At 35.5% G+C, this 15,009-nt stretch overlaps 3 protein-coding genes across 3 annotated transcripts; 1 reads left to right on the top strand and 2 right to left on the bottom strand.

Moving 5' to 3' along the window:
- Positions 1-2,029: 2,029 nt before the first annotated feature.
- Positions 2,030-2,599, top strand: TRIADDRAFT_51712 (uncharacterized protein; the record flags this gene model as incomplete). Its single annotated transcript, XM_002108584.1, has 1 exon — positions 2,030-2,599. The coding sequence occupies one exon, from the start codon at positions 2,030-2,032 to the stop codon at positions 2,597-2,599; it is 570 nt and encodes a 189-aa protein (XP_002108620.1).
- A 2,891-nt stretch (positions 2,600-5,490) lies between these two features.
- On the bottom strand, positions 5,491-9,382 carry TRIADDRAFT_51711 (uncharacterized protein; the record flags this gene model as incomplete). Its single annotated transcript, XM_002107781.1, has 8 exons — positions 5,491-5,619; positions 5,715-5,939; positions 6,050-6,122; positions 6,224-6,269; positions 6,474-6,576; positions 7,827-7,904; positions 8,803-8,903; positions 9,295-9,382. 8 exons carry the CDS (start codon positions 9,380-9,382, stop codon positions 5,491-5,493), a joined length of 843 nt encoding a protein of 280 aa, XP_002107817.1.
- Positions 9,383-11,624: 2,242 nt separating this feature from the next.
- On the bottom strand, positions 11,625-14,056 carry TRIADDRAFT_51710 (uncharacterized protein; the record flags this gene model as incomplete). Its single annotated transcript, XM_002107780.1, has 11 exons — positions 11,625-11,701; positions 11,878-11,945; positions 12,138-12,183; positions 12,250-12,322; positions 12,402-12,438; positions 12,601-12,746; positions 13,095-13,150; positions 13,289-13,346; positions 13,481-13,564; positions 13,688-13,896; positions 14,026-14,056. 11 exons carry the CDS (start codon positions 14,054-14,056, stop codon positions 11,625-11,627), a joined length of 885 nt encoding a protein of 294 aa, XP_002107816.1.
- Between the last annotated feature and the right edge of the window lie 953 nt (positions 14,057-15,009).

Raw genomic sequence — 15,009 nt, 5'->3', positions numbered from 1 at the left:
GCCTTAGGAATATCCAATGTTACGATTTCTATAGAAAGGAAACAATAATATTGTTATTGGTAAGACGATCAAGAAATCAAGTTGTAGCTCGGAGTTTATTGAGTTGGTATTGCAGTCACTAAACGTTCCATCGTTACTTCTACGATTGCAACATCGTAATTGCAGTCAAACGAAGCATTGCTAGCCAAATTCCTTTGGAGATTGAACTGAATTACAGTACTTTAGTATAATTATCATTCTCAGTCAACCTCTTTGAATTGCATTCTACGGTCATACCGTACAGTAGTGACTGCACGCGTATAGTAGTTTATACAGTTGCAACGGGATACTTCAACAAAGCTACGGCATAATCAATGGAATAGTGGACGCGAACAAAGTGCATTTTAGTCATTTTTTTGTGTTTTCAAAGCATGAAGATTACCGTTAGCCATTCCAATACTTTACACTCTCATTGCTATTACCTGATAATGGTAAAAGACCTCCATCAGCATTACAATAATATATACTGTATACTTGGAGTAGAGTCTTGTGTAAGTCCATTTACAGTTCATGCGTCCATTAATCCTTTTCTAGTCGCTAACTAAGTACTATTTCCTATCAATCTCAGCTGCACTATACAGTAGTATCCAATCAACTAGCGATAGTGATCTGATACATGTGCATTTTATACGTACAGTATATTAATTAGGTGACCTATTCCTATCGTCTTTACTGAATAACTGTCAGTGCATCATGTCGTTGGCATAGCAAAAGTCGATGAAACTATCAAGACGTGCAGTACCGTACAATGTCCGTTGACATCCTCTATTTGAGTGCAAAAAATACCGATTATCGACTATACATTCTGGTGGATATGTAAAGGCATGACAAAAATAGTCACCCATTAGCATCACCTTTTCATCATTAAGCTATCAGATGGCTTACCGAAGAGATGGCTGCGATAATCGAAGGATTCAGTCGGCAACTATGGCTAATTACTTTGGACCTGTGGGTAGAAATTTGAAAAGGGCTCGCTTACAAGTTTCTTTCTGAAAGTTGGCGTTCAGTATTGAACAGTACAGTACTATATAGTACAGTACTAGATTGACTGTAAATTCTATACTGAGAGCTGTAACTTTACAGTGCTGTACCTGCAGTGGTTGTACAATGTACAGTACAGTACAGTACTGTACTGTACAGTACAAACTCGCTAAGCTCGAGAATTTGTACTGTAAGCAAAAGATTTTGTACAGTGTACAGTACAAACTCGCTCAGCTATAGTACTGTACAGTACTGTACAGTACTAGATTGACTGTAAATTCTATACTGAGAGCTGTAACTTTACAGTGCTGTACCTGCAGTGGTTGTACAATGTACTGTACAGTACAGTACAAACTCGCTAAGCTCGAGAATTTGTACTGTAAGCAAAAGATTTTGTACAGTGTACAGTACAAACTCGCTCAGCTATAGTACAGTACTGTACTGTACTACAGTAGATTGACTGTAAATTCTATACTGAGAGCTGTAAATTTACAGTGCTGTACCTGCAGTGGTTGTACAGTACAAACTCGCTAAGCAGTACAGTACAGTAGAGTACAGTCAGAGATTGACTGTAAATTCTATACTGAGAGCTATAAATTTACAGTGCTGTACCTGCATTGGTTTTACAGTACAATGCAGTGTACAGTACATTGTACTGTACGTTAAATTCGAGAATTTCTAAGCAAAGATTTTGTACAGTGTACAGTGTACAGTGTACAGTCATAATCACTGTAATGCTCTCTGCTTGGTTTTAGCGGGAAATCAAACCGAACAAAAGAGAAGTGTTGCCACTTTGATTGACTGCAGTCAAGGTGGAGAAGAGTCTTGGAGTAGAGGATGAAATAAAGTTGCCAAAGCTCTATGGCCTACATTGAGGAAGCTACACAATTCTGATAGGAAAAGAGTGAATAGTCCTTCCATTGACTGTGATATCGATCAGCTAATTAACATATTAAACTCTGTGCTGTAGTCTCCCTCTTCGATCCAGTACAGAGCTGCTGCAAACACGATGAATGAACAACCTATGCCAATCAACGATGAAGAAACACTTTTCGATGGAAATATTCCAAGTACTGCAAATGGACTCCAAGACGAAAAAGAAATACAAGCTATTGAAAATGGCTTAAAACGTAAAGTAATTCGTCAACCGAGACCTAAATTAGACAGCGATCGCCTGACTTCTGAAAGAGGATTACGAGCCTTACATCAACAATTTAACAAGTTACACTTTAAAAAGAAGAAAGATTATCATAATAATTTAATAACTATACTAAGAATCTACGAACATTGGGCGCATCGTTTATACCCAAAGTTACCCTTCGTTGATGTAGTTCACAAGGTTGAAAATCTTGGTAGTAAGAAGGCTGTCCAGTACGCCCTTTCCCTGATACGCTTAGGTCAAAACGACCATTACTTTCAGCAAGATATTGACGACAATGATAATGGCGATTTCAATAACGATGTACAAGAATATCAACAGGATACGAGCACCCGTAAATTATCCGAAACGAATGACTTAGAATTAACACTTAGCGATGATACCAACAACAAAGAAAATGAATACTCCAATAAAAGCTAAAAATGATATCTACATTGATACCATCCAATTGATATCGTAATAATACAATCTTATTTTGACTGAGCAGAATTGGATTAGTATGCAAATCAATCTTCGCTCTACAATATCCCGCACTCACTTTGTGAATTACAATTGGAACTAATGCTAGATTTATTTTTGTTCATGGAAATTTGTCATTAAAATTAAAGTCACTATCTTCGCCTACATGCTCAGGTAGTCAAGTTGTCAGACGATGTGCACATTATCAACGGCCTGTCGTCTTACAACATTTTGTGTCAAAGCTCAATAGTTCTAACTTAGTTCACATCAATAGTATAATGAGTATTGCAAGATCTTCGAAAGTCACTATTCTACAGTACTTATTCTTGTTTAGGCAGTAGATATGTCTACTATAACTTTACCATATTATACATTTTCTCATATTCGACCTCATATGCAGTACTATATGTTTCAAGCTTACTACCCTTGTAAAAATAATAATATGCAAATTATGCAAGTAAATGCCTCGAATTTGAGCTCAAAATTCTTTTATTGTACGTCTATTAATTATGATTACTAAGATTTCAATAAATTAATTATATACGTAATGATAAAATTTCTATACGTGGCGCTCGCGTACGCAAATAGCATCAAATTTAATCTTAAAGCTAGCCTCTAGATACTGTACATTAAACCCATGCAATATTAGAATATTATTTTCGATCTACTGGAGATTAGACTCAGAGATACAGAAAACCTCTATGATTAGACTATTCTGATACCAATAACCTTTACTTAACTTCCAAGGTAAGCCATTGCCTTTCTGAACTACGGTGTGAAACTAAAAGTTAAAGATTAAAATCTTCTCTAAGGATTTCATGCACCATATCTATTGCAGCTAAACACGAGTATAAATGATACTGTATAAATTCGGCACTATTGTGCAAACGGACTTATTACTAAATACAATGCAATTTAGTGTACATTGATATGATTGGCAGCAATAAGCCTAATGTTGATGAGAAACAGCCATACGAGTCTCTAACGCGAAGTTCACTACAGTAATATTCACACTATCAAGACTAACACTTCCAAGAAGAAATTGCCATCTGTCTGCATCTTGTACGTTGACTTCTATAAAATATCTATCAAGGCAATTGAAGACGTTACTACCATAACAAATAGGTCATACATTATAAGTGAGAACTCTTTAACATTTAATAGCAAATTAACTCGGCAGATTCCATGACATTACAGTATCCTTAAAAGAAAAACAAATTATATTTTTCTGTTCGCCTTAGATAAGTATGCAATCAGTATGAACTCAATAACGCACATAAGTTAACCACACTTCAGAATTCAAGTACAAAGAAAATGTAGGACATGAACACATGACTAAGCAAACTTAAACTGTTTATGACATTCATTATTCAGACATCACTTAATATACCTAAAATCCGAACTTTTATTTTATCGCTAAATTACTTGATAATTACGTTTATTGTAACTTAACGTTTACGGTCAATAATAGCATTAATGTTACTTATGAAGTGAATAACTTCACATCTGCCGTGTCTTTTCCAAAATAAAAATAATTAAACAAGCAATAAAACAAAGTTAGTGCATTAGTAAATCGAAACACCGTTTCCTAGGCACTATGCAGTACTTGAGTTACAATTGACAGATCTAACCTGTAGTACCACATAAAATTATCTATCAAAACATGACCGATAAGACAATCAGTAAGAGCGTTGTTATCTAATTGCCTTACATAACCATAGGAAGAAAGGTCCATTGCAAAATATGACTAACATAAGGAACTGCTACTCGGAATAACCAATAGTTTGCTTCTTTTACAGCGTACACATACAGGAAACATTGTGACAGTTTGTAAATACTTTGCTTACTAAAATCAAACATGATAATTGTAATTGTATATTTCTTCAGCCTATTCAAGCTAATTCATTAACTACGATGTGCTAATATTGTATGTTGCTGAGTATTACTACATGAACAGTATATAAGCCACCAACTGGTTACTGGAATGTTTCGCAATAAAATAAGACAGTAACAAAAAATGTTTATACGGTATTATTGCAATATTATTGAATGTAACAGTACTTATGATTGCAATAATTATAGCAAGAATTGTAATATCTTGCGAAACAACGAATAGTTCACTAAATATTCTTTTTTCTGACTACTTTGTTATGATAAACGGTTACCGATTTGCAATACTCGATATCGCTTAGAAGTGCTAAAGTGGATGAACTAAAAGTATCATAATCGGTAAGATAAAAATACTGTATATCAGATACTGGCTTGATACATGATTGATTTTATAACTTAGGTGGCATTAAAGCAGTGTAACCGAAACTACCAAAATCATTCAGTTACGAGTGTAAAAATGTGTGTAGGAATGTTGATAACTGTAGCACACAATATACACCCATTTAGCTGTTAAATAATAGCGAGTCGTACACGCCTTAAGATTACAATTAAATGAAATTTCTAACATTGTACGTGCACGCTATTGTAGTAACTTTAAAGGCGAAAAATCAATACGTCACGACATCTTCTAAAAAGTAGATTATTCAATAAACAACATAACATAACGTGTTTTAAGTCGATTATTGAAAATTGCCGATAACACGTAATTTAGATTGTAAACTCTAGACAATACCATATTACGTATACCAGTAGCTATAGAAATTGTTATAGAAAAAGCACATTCAACTAACGTAATTACTGTACTGTTTAAGTATTATTTATTGACTATTTTATTCTCGCATAATTTTACAAATCTTAGATTTTACTTTGAGAGCTTCATAGAGCTCGGGATGATGCCTTCCAGACTTTCATGCAATCCAAATCCAAAATTGTCCAGTGAAATATCACTATAACAGTTTATCTTATTCAGTAGCACTTTTTTCTTCATCGTCTTTCACTCCAAGTCTATCGCAGTAATCCGATATAATCTCTTTAAACTTTGATAAGCATGACTGAGGAAGCCTTACAGCATTACGAGTTCTTCCACGGACCTACAAGGACACAATTTTAGGTAAGGTTATAGGAAATCGTTCCATCATTTCTATGAAAATATTAAACAAAAAAGTATATCAGTGAATAGATGTACCTCCGTGATCCTTAGAAACGTTCCGCGATTATTCTTTCCAACGTCGAAGTAAATTCTCTTGCTTTCTGCGCGTAACATCTGGCTGTCTAAAGACGTTTGCTCAGTCTCAACATCTTCTACCCCAAATTCATCTAGAAGGTCACTTAAGGCATCTTTCATTTCTGCAATGCCTTGAGCAGGTAGTGCAATCTGATTACGACCCCCATAACGCAAAACTTGACTGATCTATCAAATAGAGGTACAATTTAAAATAGGGTTATTATAATTATTAAGAAAGAAGAGCAGACTACCTAAAGTTGAGATTATAAGCAGAATAACACAAATGGATAACTTACCCTTAAAAATTTTCCACGAGGATTTTCTTTCAAGTCCAAATAATACCATTTCTCTCCCTTACGGATAACCCCACTAAATTAAAGCGTAAAGGAAAGCCATTTTAAGTTGGGTACACAAGAAATTGGAAATAATGTCGCTATCTAGCTATGTTTCAACCTATGAAATAAAATTACCTCTTCAAATTTCCACTTTCACCTTCCTCATTTCGGTTGCCAGGGTCTATCATAATAACATTAAAGCTTTAATAGATAATAAAATACTCATTTTCTTACTATCAGTATCCAACTACATCATCACCTATCTTGAATATTTAACACAACCTGTGACTTCTACCGTTAGCATCAATAAGTGATAGTAAGGCAGCAATATCAATTGTACATTAGCTCACAAAATAGGTAGAAATATAGATCATATCAAATTTACCAAGTGAAGCATAGAAATCAGCAAAATCATCCAACTGATCTCGTATGTCTTTACCCAAAGTCATACCGAAAGTTATTTGACTCCTGCTTCCATTGGAAGCTACCTGTAATATCAATTATAATTCATTATTATGTAACCAATATTATATCATAAATGATAGTCAAATTTCCTCAAGTAGTAACTGATACTGCAGTAAAGTTTATCCCAATTTTTTGCACGTGGATGCTATCATCTGTATCGATGAGTCGATGTAACGTAAGCAACTAACTAATCTGTCCAATGATTAGCAATACTGTATGAAGACTTGTTATTAACTATATCTTGTGACTTGTTATTAACTATATCTTGTGACTGGATACTAACACAGCTAGCATCACATTCTATTCATGAATCATTTAACTTTACTCCACCTAGAAATCTACAGACCTATCGACTCAAAAACATTCCAATTCATTATTTACAGAACTATCGACGTCTTGTACGACCCACCCAATGATTCCTAGAATCTACCAGGATTCTAGGAATCCTTAACTGAGCAAGTTGTCGTCTGACTGAATAAAAGACGAGATCGACCCCTAGCAATACAACTAGTCAGTGAAGTATCGTTGCTTTGTCTGACTTTACCTATTGATTGCAGTTCTTCTAACGGGTTGCCCATTCAGCTGTCCCAGCTCGTTTATGTACTGTCTACTTTCATGGTGTTAAATACTGTCAGTACTGCAGTCATTTTCGCATTACTGTCCTGTATATCCCCATAAGCATAGAGATGAGTAGTTTTTTTCTGTGACCTCTACGTCCACCAGTGTCACCATGTTATGGGTGGATTGATTTTATCAAGGATGCAAGATTTTGTAGAGAAATGGCCAGGGTTCCACACTGATCCATTTCTCACGACTGATTGAGTATTTTTCAAGTCACTGCTGTTCTTTTAACTGTTGACTTAAGCTATCCACTACTCATTGCTTCAGTAATCCATGATTTCAAATTAGCAATCCTGATTGGTGAGGACAGTGTTGTACCCCTAGGGACTGCAGTAGCAAACAAGTCCAAGGTGTTGTATACCTTCTGACTTGGCGTCCAAGTAGGGTGCGTCTCACCTTGCTAATGACCTCCCCGATCAGTGACGCTTTTCGTGACACGAGCAGTGAGCGAGCGCTGACGCCTCCCCATCATTTCCCGGTACCGTACCGTACCGTGCCGTACCGTACTGTGCAGACTTTGAAGGTCTTGCTGGTCTGGCCTGCGCTGGACCCTGTTGCGCACTTGCACTCCACTCACTGTGTACTGTACTGTACTTGTAGTGTAGAGTGCAGTAAGGGGAAAAACTTCTTTTGCTACACGCTTCTATCGTACTCTATCTATAGTATGTACGGTACTTGACGATCCACTTTTCCACGAAGTTTTTTTTTCGGTTTCCTCTTGACGGTAGCGCTGAAGCATTGAATAGACAGGGACGAGGAGTAAAACCTCACGTCCAAAGTAAATAGTACGCCAAAAAATGATGAAATGACTGTGCTAATAACTGGCCCTTCAAATAGTGTACATAGGATCATAGACTACAATTGGTAACGGTGCTAAACTTGGTGTATTAGGCCGATTTCTACCAACTTCAAAGTACTCCTGATATTGAACGCGGCGGCGTTTATTGATTAGGAGACTCAAGACTGCAGTACAGTACTGTACTGTAAACTAACGGTCATACGGTATGAATGGTCAGTGGGTCGCGTCTTGTACACTCTACAGCACAGTACCACGCTACAAAGACAGTCTATGGAAAATGGGGGCAATGGCAAAAGTAGTCAAAGTAGCGCTGAGGTCGTCAAGTTCTCCTGAACTACTGTCACTTTCAAACGCGCCTTGCTCAGCCAATTTTGATGTCTCCAATAGCGTATATTAGACCGCGACAATCCAACGACCCAAATTCCCAATTCAGAACTCATACTAATGAATATAAACTCTTTGGAGATAATACGCCAATCAATTTTATTCTCCAACTTTGTGTCAGTTTACAAACTTGAAGGAGAAATCTTGCAGAAACATACCGTGCAGTGGTGTGAGTAGAGTAGAGTACTGTACTGTACATTAGTTGTGCCAATGTCCGTCTGAAAGTCAAATCAGCATCAAATAGGGCACTGTATACGTTTACTGCAGTCCTGTATCATGGTTGCGTAGACTTTGGTAGTGATGATACTGTACACTACAGTATGATCGATCAAGGAGAAACCTTAGCAGTGTAGGCTCTTCCAAAATCAGACACTATTTTGCACTTGATCCAAAAGCAGAAGTTTATATAGTAACTCTTTCCAGTGTACCTACGATGCTAGCTTACCTCAGCGACTTTAATGAAGCGCCCACCTCTATTCTGTTTGACATCCAGGTAGAAACGTTTAGCTTGGATATGCAACGTTTTGGATGCTAGATCGTCTTTACCTACAAGATGTATAGTAAGATAGCAAAGTACGTACGAACATTTTAGTTGCATAAACCGTAATCGGACATTTAAGCAACAACATATCATATCACCCATTGAACAACTATCACGCAATCATTCAATGTAATATTCAAATAAATGCAACGTACAATATTCAATGTTGTGTGGCAATTATCAATCACGAACTGCTTTACGCATACTATACCACATACAACAAAGTAGTAGAGTAGAGGAGAATACATGACAATACAGTATAGCTAAAAATGCCATCGTCATTTGAGGCGTCGAGCTGCAACTCCTGACTAAACATCCCAAAGTTCAGAAAGCAGCAATCACTTGCAAAATACATCTTTGTCCATGACTATTTCATTGTAAACATATTTCGCCTACCTTTCGCATTTCCTTCATACTCATTACCGCTGAATTCCGAAGTGGACTCAGCCTGTAAATCACTTCCAGCTCCTTGCCGCTCCGCCATCTCCCTTGACCGTAAAAAAGTACTATACCTTAGTATGCGCGTGCTCATCCAACAAACTGCCGTACTGTTGCAGGCCTGCAGCCGAAACTGTAGTACTTTACACTACTGTATACTATACGTACACCGCTGTATGTGACTCAAGCGGTCAGTCACTCTACTATACCACATGATACTACCGTACAGTGTACAGTGTACAGTACTGTAGTGTCAGCACGGTGGTGTAAAAACGTGCAGAGCGGCCATAAAAGTAAGAAGGCTTTAGCATCGTCCTGTGCAGTGTACACGGCACTCAGTGCAAGTGTTGTAGTCTAGCAGATTCGCAGGAAAGTCATTTTCATATGCGCTAAGCAGATTTCATACTGTCTGGTCTAGTAGAGTTCAGAAAAAAACATGGAGTGCTAACTTACTGTACCAAGTCCAGTACTGTACTGTACTGTACTGTACAGTACAGCAGATTCGCATACTGTACTGTACGGTACTGTACTGTACACTAGATGAAAAGGCGAGTACAGTACGTACAGTACAGTACAAGTATAGTGCTGTTCTATTGTACTGTACTGCTTACAATACACTCTGAAGAAAAAAAAAGAAAAAAATAGTCCCAAAATACAGTAGAATAAAACTCTGCGATGCTGTGTACCTCGCAAAAAAACAATCATAGTAATCTTATTAACTGACTGTACTGTTAATTAACTTTATAGGCAATTTGCCTGATTTGATCCAGTTGAAAGCACAAATACTGTACAGTACTATAAATCACATGGACGTACACTGAGTGTACAGCATAACACTGATGCACTGCAACTATTCTCCGCCCACGTTCCAGCTGTAGTGCAACTCAGGTTGAAAGCACGACACGTGTATCAAGAATGATCCGTAATATCATCATAATGGCCGTCCATGCAGTACTGTACAGCCAAATCAAAGTAACCATCAGCAAATGGTGGATACTGCACAACAGCCAAACTTACAATTACCATCTGCTGAACACATTCGCCATGCCTATCCAGTACTTGTAACGCGCGTTGCACTCTGTACAGTAACCACTACGCGAAAACCACAGACTAACATTGTGTCCATTTCAAACTTTGCAGTCAATAAATCAATTGATGGAATACAATTTTGTACAAAATGTAGAAACTTGTGGGGTACAGATATTCGACATAGCACTGTATCATGGCATAACTTCTCTTTGAACTGCAAATATTCAACGTGTGTAATGTAAAAATACGAACTACGGCAATGGGCTGACCTACGCCAGAGTTATATTGAACAAATAACTACAGAATTATACACGGAAATCAACAAGAATTTCATTATTGTCTGCTTTATTGTTGTCAGCCGTAATCTATCACCCCAGGGCGCATCATTTTGTATAAGCCGCATGTCGTCCATTACTCTCATTTGAAATAATCCATGACCAGGATACATTAGCCAAAAAATTGCCAATGCTTGTATCATATCAGAATTGAAATGTTCGATTTTGAACGCAACGCATATACTCGTATCTAATTCTAATTTACGATACACCCATACTAGTGAACACAGTATGCAAACGCAGCATGTGGATATCAAACCTTCTCTACTAAATATTTAGTCAGCAAGTTCTCATATTTAAATCATAATCTTTAAGCTTATTTCCTGAATTATTCATTGCAGTCGATAAGCCAACAGAATCATTTAGAAAATGCTCTTAATTAATTACTCAGCCCAGTATCATAATAAATGTAAAAGCGATTACCTCAGACTACTATCGACCACTAAAACATAATTAAAACGCAAAGATATTTTTATTCATGCATTCAGCTAGTCTCCAATTGAATCAACGAATAGTAGGCAATGATTAAACGCTGAGATCGTGAAAGATAGGGAAGAGCTTGCAACAAATTTCAAATACTATCCGGAAGGATTATTCGAAAAAAAGTCCAAATTTGCGATCCAATATTTCTTACGCTTTTTAGGAAGGATAGGTCCAAATTCGTCTCTCGATACTATGTACGCCTTTTCCTATCCAATCTCAGTCAACTTGTGTCATAATATATTAAAGTGATATATATAGATAGATAGATATATTAGCATATATATATAATTAAGGACAGAAAATGAATTTCAAGTTCGTGGCAAGTCGCAGTTTCAAGTACGGAATATTAGCCACACCGTATTAAAATAATTGAAAGTTGTCTGATATACGTATACGTATATTTACAAAAAACAATATCTATTCTGGGCATTATTGCCACATCTAGAACATGTCTGCATCTGAGATGAAGGAGTCTAGCGGAGATAAAGTACTTGTATAATCTACCTCCTGGAATAAATCTATGAAAGCAAGATTAATCAGTTATAAGAAATGAGCTCAAATTTCCATTCCCATAAAGTAATGCCTTATTTTATAAATATGGCATCGCTTTTATAGCAATAGTAAACCTATGGGTATACACTATACACAAAATTATAGAATTCACAGATGGAAAATTCTATATACGCGGCTATACCTTCACTCGACTGATTCTTTGTAAAGTTGTGCGTTTCAGATTTTTTGTATATTGCTCTGTTTAGAGAACTATCATATATATATAAAAATTTTTGATTAAAAGTAAAACAATCATTAATTATTACTGTTTCTAAGTTACAAAGAGTAAATGAATTAGCAACGATTTCGATTTAGTTAACGTGTTAAAAGAGAGTCAAAAAACTACTCAGCCTTTCTATAATTATTGCATCTGATTAGTATATGCTATGTATTAATGTATACCTTTTCCTTTCTTTTAATAGAGATTCCCTAACGTTGGCAAAGTATCCTAAAAGAAACCTGAAGGTGAATTTTTAAGTATTACAGACAACATTGTCGAAAATTGCCTTTTAACCTGTGCAATTCAATGTGAATTTTTTTCTAAATGTAGAGCAGACATGATTGCACGCATCCAATGCAGAGGTATCCTGTTAAATGTAATAGATAAAGTAAGCTACTAGAAGTTAAACAGGCCAAATATTCAATTCTTGAACCTCATCATCATACCTCGTCAAGCCAATCGTAACTATCGATGTTGACCTTTCTAAAATAATAATAATAAAAGTCATATATTAAAAGTATTAAGTGGTAGCTTTTAAGAATCTTAAGCGCTTTTGTATGTGAAAGTATGCAAGCATACAACTTCTCGTATACTATATTCATTGCAAATTAAACATAATCTGAATAAGTAAAAATGATTTCTTACGGTTTGCCGAAATTTTTCATTAGTGTTTCATCAGATTCTGATTTTACACTATCAACAATACTTGTTGAACTACCATCGGCCGAAAATTTGTCCCAATCATTGAAGTATTTACTACACTGAGGATTTGTCTGCAATTCCGAATTATTCTAAATATAAATAAAATTGTAATTAGTTGTATAGCCTAGATCAATCCATACACATAACTTTGCAAATTCATGCCTTACTATATAATTAATGCGACTTAGATAACTTTAGATTACTACTATATGATAAGCAGATCTTATTCCATTTACGATAACACTAAATGTGCTTATTTAAAACTCCTATTCGCTATCATTTCCTTCAAAATAAGACTACAGAAGAATCTATGATTTACAATGCATGATGGTTACTCATCAAAATCCAAAAGAGCATACGTATGCAACTGTGTCAGACTTATACTAATTCTTAGTATAAGTTGCAAAGGACTATAAAACAGTTACAATGGTGAATACCTTCACATGCGTGATAGAGGATGGTTTCGAAGTGACGACAACTTCATTTTCATTATCTACAAAGATAGTTGTAAATCTGGATTAGATCAGTTGGATATGTTCACCTTTATATTTTAGTAACAGATATCAGTTATAACAGTGTCGTATCGATTAAATATAGCTAGTCAGCTTTTGCAATATAGCATTTTATTAACCTCTTTTTATAACTTCTGACGCTTTCGCTCCCGTAGTGATTATTGGCAAAAGCTTCTGCTATTATATCAGTATTTAATATTGTCAGTATACATACAGTATGTACACAAAGAGGGTTTCTATGTACTACAATATAATTTTACATAGCAAAGATTGTAGAAACCCCAAAACGAATAACGAATTCATTTACTAACCGTCAATCTTCGCTCAGGGATTAGGGTAACATGGGTATAATTGACTGTATCTTTTATTGCACTTAGAAAAGAACTACCCTTACACTGTTTGAATAATATAGATACAGTATATCATTAGAATTCAATCTACTTTGCTTATGAATTGCTAATGTCAAGTAAGTAAATTCACATTATTCGACATAATCATTTTAAAGAAAAAGTAATCACCTTCTTATCTGTTCTATTTTTTCTCGATTCTTTCTTCTTTTTAACTTTTCCAGCTTTGGCGTGCTTCTTTATCCTTGAATCATTCTGATCGAATGGTTTAGGTGACAGCTGAACCGAATCAAGTTCACATTCCCTATCACTGAGTCTTTCTTTCTCAAATACTTCCTCGAACGGGTTTACTTTAGTATCGAAGAATTCAGATCTAGGACCTTCAAAATAATTATGAATTAATCGAATTGCCTTTTTTTATCAACTCCATTACTATTGAAACAGATTCATCATGCGACTGTAAACAGTAAAGGGCAGCCTCCACTTAGAGAACCGTCTACTCAACTTACCGTCATTTATAAAATATTTACTCCTTCGCATTTTCAATCAGCAATTTCCTCTCACGACACTTCTAGACCAACGTTAAATTGTGTGGGCATTAAAAACTATATCAATCGATTGCTAACCTTGAAGGATTTACTTTAATAATGACTAAAGAAATAAGCATATCCAAAATATTTACTATTGTTTACTTCAAGAATCATTAAACTGATTCTATGGTATCATAAAAGTTTCAACAGTATATATATATATGCTAACAACTCTATCACCATTATTATTTTTTAAAACATTCTACTTTATAAGGTATACACGTTATACAAGTTTACAAAGACGATTTCGTTATAAGGTACTTTACTACTGATATATGATTGCAACCTTCAATATACTACACGAACCGTGCTTATGAGGTAAATGGAATACTTCATTGTTTACTATTAGAAGCAATAAATTAACATGTCTGTCCTTTCTGCGACTGATCTACTCAACTGAATTTCATTACAGGTACTAGCTCATCTACATTAAAAGTTTGTTTTATACCATTAGACTGTATCCAATAATCAATAATAGCAATTATGATCCTTATTATATCAGCAAAACGACACCTATCTGATTATTTAAAAACCAAGTGCGATCAATACTAACTTAAAAGCATATTAACCAACATACGTGATAAATTATGCTCTATCTTCCACCTTTTAGTGCTACGTGATTATCACAAGCGTGCAATCCAAACGTATTTCACTGAAAGTGAAGCTGCCTATTTGTGTGTCCTAATCTAAAAATTGAAACGCTTACGTAAAATCAACCCTCTAATACCTTATATAGCTATCCTAGCTGAATTGCTTGCCACGGTAAAGTATTTTCCTGTCCATATATAAACTTAATATACAGTATTGCACAGTAATACAATGAACAGAGACGTTTCCATACATGGAATGATTCATATTAGTTGTGAGTAGGTAAAACATGGCACCAGTGCAACACTTCATTCA

Source organism: Trichoplax adhaerens, genomic scaffold (assembly GCF_000150275.1).
Source record: "Trichoplax adhaerens TRIADscaffold_1 genomic scaffold, whole genome shotgun sequence".
Taxonomy (NCBI): Eukaryota; Metazoa; Placozoa; class Uniplacotomia; order Trichoplacea; family Trichoplacidae; genus Trichoplax; species Trichoplax adhaerens.
Note: the sequence above shows the minus strand (reverse complement) of the source record. Positions and strands in the feature narration are given on the sequence as shown.